General features: G+C 38.8%; 1 protein-coding gene across 1 annotated transcript in view; it reads right to left on the reverse strand.

The window, feature by feature from the left end:
• ERICH3 (glutamate rich 3) overlaps positions 1-2,955 on the reverse strand; it is a 113,215-nt gene extending 110,260 nt beyond the window's left edge. Inside the window, exon 1 of the mRNA XM_059377093.1 lies at positions 2,729-2,955. Within this exon, the coding sequence (XP_059233076.1) occupies positions 2,729-2,955 (227 nt within the window). The remainder of the gene's footprint in view (positions 1-2,728) is intronic.
• Positions 2,956-13,321: the final 10,366 nt, after the last annotated feature.

Below are 13,321 nucleotides of genomic sequence, written 5' to 3' on the forward strand. Positions count from 1 at the left end.
CCACAAGTCACTAGTTCTAAAAAAGCGCACCCCCTGTGAAGATCCTTCAATGATTCGGGACAGGTAACAATATCCATGGTCACTGTATATTTATTGGACCACGGTGACAGGGCCAAGAAAGAAAGGGGACCAGGCAGGCGGGGGCTGTGGCTGCAGGTCATTGACTGGGAGAGAGTCTTGCCCCGCTGGAAGAAATGGAAGGCATGTGTAAGTGAAGTGCCCAGCACTCACCTGTCACAGGGAAACATGCTCAATACACGTACCTTCACTTTTCTCCTGTAAGACTGCTTTATGTTAATGTAGCATTTTAAAGAACACGAATCGTGTTCTCGTGGGTTATCTTATTGGATGCTCCCAACACTGGAGATAAGCTTTATTTTACGTTTGGAAACACAGATGGCCTGAGAGGTCAGATCTATGTGGCCCTCGGTCACACAGCTAGTACATTTTCGAGTCCATAACCCGGACCTTCTGACTCCAAGGACTCTCTGCCTCCTTTATTGTTCTGAGCTACAAGTATTCGGTGATGGGGTCCGGGACACTTTCTATCTTATTTTTCTTAAAAAAAAAAAAACCCTCCCTTCACTCATGTCTTCATACCTTCCAGGAGTATTTATCATCTCCTCACGTTTCCTTTCCTGTTTGATTCTCTGTCTCCTCCGGTTCCATATGTAAAATTGTTGCACGCATAATGTTCATGGATACATGATTAAGAGTTCGTTACTCAGGATCTTGAGTTCTTCCAAGTTAAAGAAAGCCTACAAACAAGGCACATTTCATTCTGGGCCTTGTTTTTCCTTTCAGCACTTCTGCTCAAATACCAAACACCCTTTGCGTTTTACTTGGGATGGAAAGAAACAGTTGTGTAGCTGTAGCTATTACTGGGCCATTACCATTCTGAGGTGTTGATTTTGTGCTTCGCATTTTTCCTGTGTTCTTCACTTGATGCGCTATCTTGAATTTTTATTTCACTCTAATCATTTTTTAAATTTGAAGTCTTCCTTTTTACTTTGGCAATTTCAGTTGGAACGCCGGGTTTAGAAAAAAAAAATGTTCACAGAAAAACTGAAGGTTAAATCAGTTTTATTCTGTAAACAGTGCCTAAATTATCATCTCCTTCCCATAACAACCCAATTAATATGTTAGAGCAAAGCTGGAAAGCCAAAAACGGTGCTGAAAACGTAGAGTTAGTGTGACACCTTCTGGCGAGAAACAAACTGCATTTCGTCAACAGCAGCAAAAAAACGAATTCAGATAAGGGTCCTCCAGATAGCTTTTATTCCAACAAACCCATCTTTCGAGAGAGTACCTGGTGTTGCCCCAGGCTCCGCCACAGGTCCCGGGGCTACTGACAAGGGAAGGTCTGATTCTTCCATTTACCAGTCTAACCACCTCCTGGGAAAGAAATCTCTTTATCTTCACACCCATCTATGGAGATGTCAGCACCTAGAGTTAGGCTGGGTACTCATCTAAGATGCTGGTGGGGTTGGGGCACGGAGCCAACCCATCCTCGTGGATCAAGGACAGCCTCCCAGAGGCGGGGATGCTGAAGTCTTGAAGGATGAGCAGTTTTTTATGAGCAGCAAGGTAGGAAGTGGGCATGATGCAGCGGGGAAAGTGGCGCACACGGGAAAGGAAGGGAACAGCATGTGTGCAAGGCTCTGAGGCTGAGAGTGTGTGTTTACTGACCAGAAGTTATTTCAGGCACCTAGAGAAGACAGAGCGTGGAGAGAGCTGTGGCTGGAGACCACACAGGGCCCCAACCCACAAGGGCTTTGGAAGCTTAGAAGTGTGGGTTCCGTGATCCAGGCTGCAGGGACCCACTGGAAGATGTAAGCATGACGGTGACAGGATCAGAGTTTTCCACTAGAAAAATCAGCCTGGCTCCAGAGTGGAGGGAGGGAGGAAGACTCGTTAAAGTTTGGTCAAGTAGGAAGCTGTGAATATGGAAGAGAACCTGAACTGGGCAGGGAATGTGGGTGGGTGTCATACAAAGTGTTTTATGAAAGGGTATCATCAGCCAGTATGAGAGCACATTTAAATGTGGACCCTGAAAAAACAGAAGGATTATGTTTTATGTTTATATGGCTCAAAATAAAAGGAATATTTCTTTTCCTTGAACAAAGAGAGAAAGCCCCGTCTTTCAATGTAGATGTCTTCTTTCTCTTTGTATGTGGTCTTAGGAAAGAGTTAAAATATTTCTCAACATATGAGAGGATAATTGCTCCACCATCCAAGCATGCAATTTTACAAACTAAATTTGGAGACTTTCAAAAAATATTGATCGCACCTGAAAACATTTAATGAATGCAATTTGGAAACAAGGGCCCAGAGACACCAATTTGTATCAACAGTGCTTAAATACTCCCATAAAAAACACACCCAGGGCCTTGGGAAATCTGGATCACCATAATGTGCTTTCAAAGGAAGGTTTGAAATTTTTAGATGAACGGCTATAATTATAAATTGAAATTAAATAAAATGCAGAAGAGGCCAGGATTTCCCCTGCTGTCAGAATAAATCTAAGGAATACGTGGTATCCACTGTCAGACAAGGCCGTGCACTTACTCCCTGTATAAACCACTCTCTGCTTTGGGTAGCAGAGCGCTTTTCCTTCGGTATCCAAATGCTAATGGATACTTTTTTCCCCATTTAACTCAGATTTAATCTAAACATTTCCACTGGTCTGCAAGGCTCCCTGTTACCTTCTGGAGTTAACCTCTGTTACCCTCGTACTCCCTCATCCCAACCCATCAGAACACCTCGGTCTTCCGGAAACACACCAAGGATGGTCGTTCCTTCCTCAAGGCTTTTGCATCTACGACTCCCTCTGTCCGGAAAGCTCTGTGTCCAGATATCTATCTGCACCACTGACTCCCTCATTTCCTTTAGGTCCCTCCTTTCTACGAAGGTTTCCGTGACCACACTATATAAAATAGCACCTGCACTCGACATTCTCTTGCCCTTTACTCTGCATTAGTTGTCTGTATAGCTCTTATCATCACTCAACAGCCCATGTACTTAACCTGTTTATCACTGCCTCTCTCCACTAACATCCAAATGCTATGAAACCACAGGCTGTCACTGATGGATAGCCAGGGAGCGGAACGGTGCCTGGTTCTGAGTAGGTGCTTAACAAATATATTAAATGAATGATGTTTATTGAAAGTATTTATTGGGTTTTTAGTCAGATGGGCAAGCTGGAGACTTTCAATCAATTTACCAACCATGTACTATGTGGCAGGTGCTGTTCTCTACCTCGCATGAGAAAAAAGACCAACCTTGGGTCCCTGGATAAACAGAACAGTGGAAGTCAGTAAGTTAGCTGATAATTATTGTCGGCTATATTTCAATAAAGCTGGGGGAAAAAACCAGATAACTGTAATCCACCCGTTCATTCAACAAATATTTACCAAGTACTTAATGGAAGAGAGCTAAGTTTCTTGTAGGCTTTTTATGTGCCAACATTATGCAAAGGCATAGGAAGATGCATCTATTATATTTTTTAGAGCAACTAGTAAGGTAACTATTATCTCTGATTTAGAACCATGAAACTGGAAGCTTATGAAAGCCCAAGGTTGTCACACTAGACCAGGTCTAGGTCTGTCTAACTCTGTATTAGTTATTCTGCTAAAGGAACTCAGAGAAAAACCATCTAACCTATTAATGGGGTCAGAACAGCCTTCCAAAGAGAAGTAACACCTAGGGTAAACCTTCAAAGTAATGTGTTAGAACTGGGCAAGAGTAGAGGGTAGGGTGTACTGAGTGGGATGGATAGCTTGACATTGTACTTTCCATAAAGAAGGAAACTTCTGGGCCTTTGTTTTCATTAATAAAGTAGGTTAAATTTTGGTTCTCTGAATTACTGAAATAGAATAAAAAATACAAACACACACATACACATCCCATTATAAACAATAGCAAAATCAATTTAATATGTGATATAACTCAATCATGCAATGCAAATAATTAGCATGAAGGAATAATATAAACACAAGATTGAGGGAGATCTAGTATTCCAGATTCTAACAAAAGAGATGTGATTGCCTATAAACAACATTTTCCATTTATAGCATATAATTAAATAACTTATGTGGCAATTAAATTACATGCCAATTAAATAGAATTGCAAGCTTTAATAAAACAAGTTAAAAACAAGTGGAAGTTATTACTGAAGCACATCAATTGCTTTTTGCCTACTAAGTTGAATTGACATTTAAAAATTAATACTTACCTGTGTTATGTACTTTCTATATTTAGAATATAAGTTTAAGAATTAGGCTATTAAAGGCTTTCAAGCTAAAATTAATTAAGGTTTAGAAGTTCAGATGCTTGCTCCATTCAAATAAAATAATAAAAAAAAACAAATTGTTTTGATTCGTTTTACTTTTATTTTCTTTAAAATTCCATGTTTTTTTCCTCTTAACCATCCAAAGTGAGATTATCTTTGAAGCAAGATGGCAGGTACCCAGAGCTGAGCTCTGACAGTATATAAAGCCAATTTTTTCGTACCTGATCCAAATGCTAAATCTGCAATTTACAGTTAATTTATCAATATATTTACATATCTCTGTGGTTTTTCTGCGATACAGTTTAAACTTCAAATTAAATATATATACATAATATACATTGTGTGTATGTGTTTATAATACTTGGAATACAGCATTGTTTTTTAATAATGCTTGATAAACAAGTATTATTTCTGGAAGACGGGCTTCCACCTTGTTTGCAGTGCCCCAGGTTATATTGCATAACTGGGACTTTATATGCTTCAAAGAGTTTAGATAAACACTTGTCAGGAATATTGGGAGTTAAATATACACACACATACATATATTTCAAGGTATGGGAAAGCAGGCACACAGAGCACTTGACCTCCTTTGTACAACTGTCTGGAGAAAAAATTTAAGTAATATGTGTGTGTATGTGTATATATATATATATATATATATATATATATATGTATATATATATAAACACTAGCCAGGATTACTGACAGTTAAATACTTACATATATATACGTAATATATATATAAATATAAATAATGTGAATTATTTATATATTACATAGATAATATATAAATGTTATATATTATAAATAATATGAATTAAATATAATTGTGTGTGTGTGTGTGTGTGGTATGGAAAAGCATGCACACAGAGCCCTTGAACCTCCTTTGTACCCGTCTGGAGAAAATATATAAATAGTACACTAAACCTAACTAAGGCTCTTCCGGTCGGGTTATTTGAAGTACCATTTTCCTCTCCTCCTGTCTTTTTTCCCACTTTCCAATGTACTCAAGTAAATTGAAAAATTATAATGGATCAATTTAAAATATTTTATTTTCTAAAAGCCTTTTTTGCCTGTTGTAAGGTACAGCACTCCACTCCTTTGATAGTAGAGACAGGCAGTTATCTGAATCTAGTTTAAAAAGGTTATGCAAAATAAAAAGAAATGGTAATGAAAGGGATACTCTGCTTTCCGAGTCCTTGTTTTCTCTTATTCCAGATAGGGCATATCAAAAATAGCTATGTAAAGAAAAAAAAAAGTTGTCTTTATGGAAAAAAATGAAAAAGTTTAAAAATATATATTCATCTAAATATAAGTGGCGCTATAAATAGAACTTGATATAGCAGAGTTTACAGGCAGGAAAACCTAACCCACCATTATAATCCTTCACTCCTCAAACACTTGACTGCCTGTCCTTTATAGCACTGTGTTGGGTTTTAATTCCTCACCTCAAGAAGCGTAAATTCTACTTAAGCAAAGACATTCAATCACAAGATGAAAATATTCACTCTTCCGGGTTAGCAACTGCTTACCATTCTAAGCTTCAGCCATTTCACATTTCTTCCCACATGTGGTTTATAGCCATTTGCTTTCATTCGTGGTTTGAGTGACACCTGATTCACAGCTGCTCCCACATGCTACCTACCGTCCAGAGGGAAAAGTGCCTTGCTCATCTTCCAAATACTTCACATGGGGCTATATGAAGATCACCTTGTAATTACTCATATGCTTAATCTCTAAGTGTATTTGGAGAAAGGATAATAAATGGGGTATAAATGGCATGAAGGAGTACACGCAGAAAGTTCTGGGTTTGAAGGGCAAATGAGAGGAGAAGGCTCGGCAGCACATGCTGTATTTGGCTGGCTAGAGCTTGGGCAGATGAAGTGAAATGATCCCGTAAGGTTGGGAACTGGAGGTTGATTCCAGGTTTGATGTCGGGTTAGGTTTTGCTGAGTGATTCTGTACAACGATGGTGGTTCCCACTAGTTGATCATATTCCAGGGGCCGCCTGGTGCAACGTGAGAGGGCTGGTTCAGGCCGGTTCAGGCTAATGGACTGAAGAGCAACGAGGGGTCAAATAAGTGGAAGGGCTGAATGCAGTCAAAGAGCAGGTAGGATCCATATTTTTAAAAAAGGACTTTAAACAACCTCTGCTCCGAAGCTGATTTCTGACTCTCTTGATCACGTTAGAAAGGCGTGTTAATTTAAATTTCCCCCGTCCTCACCATTCCGGGGGCCTGGAGTAAAGCAAATGAGGTCACACTAATAGTAATAACACAAATTCTACTATTTCAGTGAGTCCGATGTCTGGCCTAAGGTATCCATCTCCCTGAACACTCTTCCTCAAGAATTTCAGGGGGACCCAGAGCTACCTAGACTATGGCTCTTTCCTGGTTCTGTGGCTGATGCTTTTCTTCTGCACACCCCGGTCCTCCGGGCAGCCTCTGACAGGCCTCTAGCAAAAACAGGCACAGAGCTAGGTTGCAAATCCCCCATTCCTTGGTAAAACCACAGTGTTTGGAATTTTTACTTTAAAAATGTATTCTAGGGGCACCTGGGTGGCTCAGTGGGTTAAGCCTCTGCTTTTGGCTCAGGTCATGATCCAGCCCCACATGGCGGGGAACCTGCTTGGCGGGGAACCTGCTTTCCCCTTTCTCTCTCTGCCTGCCTCTCTGCCTACTTGTGATCTCTGTCAAATAAATAAAATAAATAAATAAAATCTTTAAAAAAATTTTTTAAAATGTATTCTAAATACATTTTCATGCAGAAGTTAAGGTTCATTCTACAAATCAGTGCATAATATATATTTATTAACTTATTCAATAAATGTTTGCTAAGTTCCCTCCATCAGTGAGGCATAGAGACAGGTTTAGGAAATGAAAGACCGAGTCCCTTCACTCAAGGAACACACACCACTCCAGTCAGGAAAGCAGGCAAATAAACAGTAAATTGCAATAGTGTAAGTTGTGCCTTTTTTGTTTCTCTGTTTGCGTGGTGTGTGTGTGTGTGTGTATGTGTGTGTTTGTGTGTGTGTGTATACCCATCTTCTTTTACAAAGAATTTAATACCCTAGGCAGGGTGGCAAATGTTCAGATTTATTCTAGGGGCAGAGAGGAAGGGGACTAAACTCTGATTAAGGGTGGTCAAGGAAGATTTTTCTCTGTGAGGTTATCACATTTAGTGCGGCCTGAAATTCTAAATACTGCCTTCACGTCTTTGAGACTGGCAAGGCCCTAGAGGCTTAGCTGTGAGCTCCCTGCTCTTGGCAGATATGCCCCCGACCTGGTGGGAAAGGCTCACCCCACTCGCCTCCAGCTAGTTCCTCTATCAGCTGGAATAGCTACAACCAATTCTGTCCTCCACGTAATCCCACACATTAAGGGGTTTTAATCAGACATTTCACAAAGATCACTCTGGTACTCTGTGGCCAGTTGGATTCAAAGTAGGGCAAGAAGAAAGGGCGGGCAGCCAGTGAGAGGGCCATGAAGGAGAGCCAGGCAGGAAGCAATGAGGGCTGAGGCCCAAGCACTGACACCGAGTCAGGTTCTGTAGGTACAAAGACTAGACGCCACTCAAGTCAATGGCCAATGGCCGACAGGATGCAGTTAACAGGGATAAGGGAGAGGGAAGAATCAAAAATGCCTCCTGGACTTGGGTAGCCAGGTGCAAGCTGTTGTCTTTCACTGAGCTAGGGAAGAATTCAATTCTGGGCATACTGATTCTGAGAAGTTTGTGGAACATCCAAGCACTGTCTAGTGGATGGTCTGTATGTGGGCCTTAGAACAGGTTGGAGATACAGGCTTGAGTGTACAAAGGAGATAGTGATGCCTGAGCTCTCATTTCAGTCAAGAATAATGTACAGAGAAAAAAAGTCCCAAAGTAAAGCATGTCAACATTTAAAAGGCGAGTGGAAGAAGACATGTTTACATAGGAAACTGAGAAGGGAGCAGGGGTATCAGGAGAATGTTGTTCTAGAAGTCAGGCTAGAAAACGATTTAAGGTGTTTTTATGTGTAGGGAGATGATGAAGCTGCGGGATTCGGGGAATAATTATTAGAGGGAAGTTCATGAAGAGGCCAAAACAAAGCGATCCAGAGGAAAGATAGAGAAGTTAATGCTTAATAAGCAGGATGGTCATCACTTCCAATGAAATAGATGAAGACAAAAAGGATACAAATAAATTTGTAAGTATAAATAGCTTAGTGTTTTCTTCATTGTGAAATAAGAATTCCAGATAAATTGCCTACCACTGAATGGAACAAAACTGGAAAACAGTGCTCCTCATTTAGTTAACCAGCAGGCTGAAGATGGAGGCAAAGAATTCTAGCAACTTAAGAGTTTTCATTTATGTGGAAATGTAGTTTGATAGACATAAAAAAGGAACATAATCTGAGAAGCACTTAGAAGCTATAGTGATAGGTCTATAAACAAGACTATGTGAAACCAGCTAATAAACTCAAACCTACTTTAGGATAAAAGAAACTGCAAGACATGTAAAAACCCAAATTACATGAATAAGCTGTGAAACAGAATTACAGTGTTAATTCTTAAGCAAAATAATATTTCACCAAATAATACATGGGTGCAGTTTTGTTAAAATGCGTTTGTCACACCTACTAACAGTGCTTTGATTACAAGTGATGCTTACAGTTGGATTTCAAATGTGATGCTGCAATCAAAATAAACATCCAAGACAAATTGATAAGCCCAAGTTCATCTTGGTTTTTTTATTAACCATAAGTTAAATCTGGGAGTTCATTGCTAGAAATGTACACCCAGAGTTCTCCCAAGATCAGACAGTTCTCATCATCTGAATATCTTTTTAAAACAAAATGAAGCATTTTCTGAGGACAATTTATTATTTCAAAAACAAGAATAAAGTAAATAGTTATGATACATTTAGTATAAATTTAACACATACACTGACATTTTTTACAGAGCATGTCATAAGAATAAACCATAAATTATCAACCCAGATAAAAATGAATTCTGAATATGCAGGCATACAATTGCAGAAGATTCTACACACACACACACACACACACTCACACACACATATATATGTGCTCTGAAACTTAGTAAGTCATTTATTTTGATTTGTGATATTAAGTTCTTTAGTTCCTAATATTTACTATTTAAGGAAGCACTTTTTTTTTTTTAAGATTTTATTTATTTGACAGAGATCACAAGTAGGCGGAGAGGCAGGCAGAGAGAGAAGAGGAAGCAGGCTCCCTGCTGAGCAGAGAGCCCTATGTGGGGCTTGATCCCAGGACCCTGGGATCATGACCTGAGCTGAAGGCAGAGGCTTTAACTCATTGAGCCACCCAGGCGCCCTAAGGAAGCATTTCTTTAAAATAAAATTTTGCTGATTTCCTAGAAATAACTTCTGCTAAAAAATATTTGAAAATGTTGAAAAAAAGTGTCAGGGGGAAATCTTTGTAATTCTACTACTAAATCAAGCCCTTCTGAAAAGTATTTAACAGGCATCTCTTGAAATGCATAGGTAAATCCATATTCATGCACAATGAAATAGAACTGTAATTATACATATTTTGTATCTGCTTTTTAAACTTAATATTTTTAATACTGTGCCCTGAACATCTTCCCATGTTAGTAGCTATATATCTACATGATATTCTAATAGCTACATCATATTGTGCTGTACAAATACATCAGCTTTTAATCACTTAATTGATGAAAATCTGGGTCATTTCCAATATTTTACTATGATTAGCTAGGCTGCAGTGAAAGCCATCTTGACATATGCCTCTACAGACACATCCATCTCATTAGGACAAATACCTGTAGTGGAATTAATGGGTCAAAGGAGATCCACATTTTAAAATTAATACACCTTCTATCTGCTCCCCAGAAGAGAAGCAACTGTATACTTCCATCAATAGTCCATAAGTGTCCATTTCTTGAGTTACTAATGAGGGTGAACACCACTTTCCCTAAGTTTGCTGGCTGTATACATCTTTTCTTGCAATGATTTTCCACTCATTTCCATGTCTCCTGTGGGGTGTTCATCATTTGCTAATTAATTTGAAGAATTTTTTCTTTTTTCTTTAGATTAGTAATCTTTATCTGTTACTACAGATCTTTTTTTAAATTTTTTTCTATTTTCCACTTTCTTTGATAGTTTGGGCTTCTGATTAATGATGTAAGGGGCTGTTCACCTCTCAAGATTATAAAAAAATGTTCTACCATGTTTTTGTTTTATATAATTTTATTTATATTTAAAATTTTGAACCATCTCAAAGTCTATTGATACTACATGTGAAGTAAGATTCTAGCTTATTATTTTTTCCCAAATGGGTAGCCGGGTCTCTTAGTAAGTAACTTTTTTCCCCACTTAAAAGCTGTATTTATGGGTGCCTAGGTGGCTTTGGTGGGTTAGGCCACTGCCTTCGGCCCAGGTCATGATCTCAGGGTCCTGGAATTGAGTCCTGTATTGGACTCTCTGCTCAGCAGGGAGCCTGCTTCCCCCTCTCTCTTTCTGTCTGCCTCTCTTCCTACTTGTGATCTCTGTCAAAAAAAAAAAAAAAAAAAAAATACCTTAAAAGAAAAAAAAAAAAAGCTGTATTTGTCACCCCCAAAAGTGAGAAACATTTTTAGACTCTCTTTTGTTCCACTGATCTTGGACCAGTATTTTACTAACTCTAACTTAGGGGAAAAAATTTCGTATCTGTTGAGACTCGTTCCAAACTTTTTTTTCCCTCCCCTTTCTGAATTGTCTGGCTACTTGCTTATCCCCACCTCTTCAAAGAAAAGCTTTAGAAACATTTTTTCAAGTTTCTAAAAAGCCCTATTGAAATTTTGGTATGTATTACTTTGAATTTTTGGAGTATGAGGGAAAAATCTATACATGAATGGGACCAAAAAAATCTTTGAGTATTATGTTATATTCCTCAGGAATTTTACAGTTCTCTTTTTAAGGGTCTTGTATGTTTTTTGTAAATTTGGTCACTTATATTTCACTGCTTTTTAAATTGGTAATAGTAGTACTTCTATTGTGAACAGACCATTTTTCCATTATATTTTCTGTTTAACAGGTTTATATTAATCTTTATATATTTATTATGCAATTGGCTACCTTTCTGAACTTAGTAGTAGTCTTTCCATTTGTTCTCTTGCCTTCTCCAGGTCTTGAATAATGTAACGTTAAGTGATTCTTCTGTATGCTCCCTTTCAATATCTGTATGTGTGACTTTTAAAAATTTTAAGGGCTATGTCATATTACCAGTAGTTTTCATTAATTTTGCATAGATCTAATAAAAACTGTCAGTAAATAAACTTAGCTCTTTGCGTTAGTTCAGGAAAATTTTAATTATTGCTTCTTTCATTTTTCTGTGTTCTTTGGGGTAGCCCACATATAATTCAAAAATTGTATTTTCCTTTTTCTTTCTTTTGTTTGCCATACCTTAATTTTTTCTCTTTTCCTTCTTTTTTTTTTTTTTTTTGAATGATCAAATTTACCCATATGACCTATAAAGTTTTCAGTAGTGTCAGTTATGCTGATTTGTCCTCCTATGGGAATTTGCTTTTGAAATTTCCTTTTATTTTTTTTTCCCACATTTCAGGATGCTCCCTTTTCATTCCTTCTCTTTAACTCAATTTATTCCTTCTTCATGGCTGATAAAAATGAAAGTAATTATTTAGACACTCCTTTGTACACACCAGAGCACTAAGTACTTCACAGACTTTAACTTGCTTACTTCCTACAAATGCTGTAACAGATATCACTCCCATGTTACGTGTGAGGAAACGGAAATTCTGGATGATGAGGTAATTTGCCCAGGACTCTGTGGCTGATCAGTAGGAGAGCCAGGTCTTCTGCCTCCATAACCCATGCTTTTAACAACCCTGTTTCCACAGATCCGTGGGCCTCCTCCCTGTTCACAGGGGAGTTCGGTTCCTTTCAGATCCATATCTGGAATGAGGTGCCTCCTAAGTACCTGTGTTAATTCCAGTGCCTGCTGGACAAAGGCAGGAGCATCTTCTGCTCCAATTCTTAATCGGTTAGCTAACTGCCACAGCCAAACATTCTTTGAACAAGTGTTACGCACTCTCAGCATTTGCTACAATCTAGGGATCCTCCACCTTCCATCCATGTGTAAGACTTCTTTGTGGTGACTGTATATCCAGGGGTACAAAGTGCCCCTCACTCCTGAACCTGCAGTTGTACCCAAATTGAAATCTGTAGTTTCCATCACGCAAGTGAAAGAAAGGGGCTGAGGAATACTGCCCGGGTGGGCAGTATTCAATTCTGGCTAGCTCTGCCAGCAACAGGGATTTGATTTTCTAGATGGTGTAGCTTCTGTGCCCTGAGTTAGTGACTGAGTTGGGGCTTCTTCTTAACTTCTCTCCAGCTAGTCTGATCAATGAATCAAATGATGGGCACTGGAGTTAATACAAATCCCCACTGAATTTTGGCACAGGATTTTCTCTTTAGCTTGTAGTACTGTCACAATCTTTGTGGGTATTTTTGCATGAAGCCGGGAAAGGATAACCAGGGACTGCCAACCATGTTTGACAAGCATTTGTATCCCACAGTGGGTTTGAGATTTAGACTCACTCTTAAAGAGAATACATGGGCTGTCCCACCAATACCCGGCAGCCTGACTCTAGACCACAGTGAATCCAGATCCTTTTTTATAATTCCTAACATTTCTGGGCTCTTTTCTTAGATGTGGGAAATTCCCCAAATATGAGCTATTCCTTAATAGCTCATATTTTCCTATGGATTAGTAAAATCATCCTATGACAATTTTCAAATGATATATATATATATTTTTTTAAATCACCATGCTAAAAATGGCAGTGTGGGAAAAATAATGAAGGTTTGAGCTGACGTGTTTTCCCATCTGCGAGATGTAGGTGAGGAGTCAGGCAGAGCCAGGTCAAAGTGACCCAACAGGTTTGGTTAGTCTTGAATGTTATCCTGCACAGAAAAAATGCTCTTTACACTGTGAATTATGGAAGCCCCTTGGCACACATAGCCCCTTAACTCAGGAAAGCTAAGCTAAGG

This window comes from Mustela nigripes, chromosome 14 (assembly GCF_022355385.1).
Source record: "Mustela nigripes isolate SB6536 chromosome 14, MUSNIG.SB6536, whole genome shotgun sequence".
Lineage (NCBI taxonomy): Eukaryota > Metazoa > Chordata > Mammalia > Carnivora > Mustelidae > Mustela > Mustela nigripes.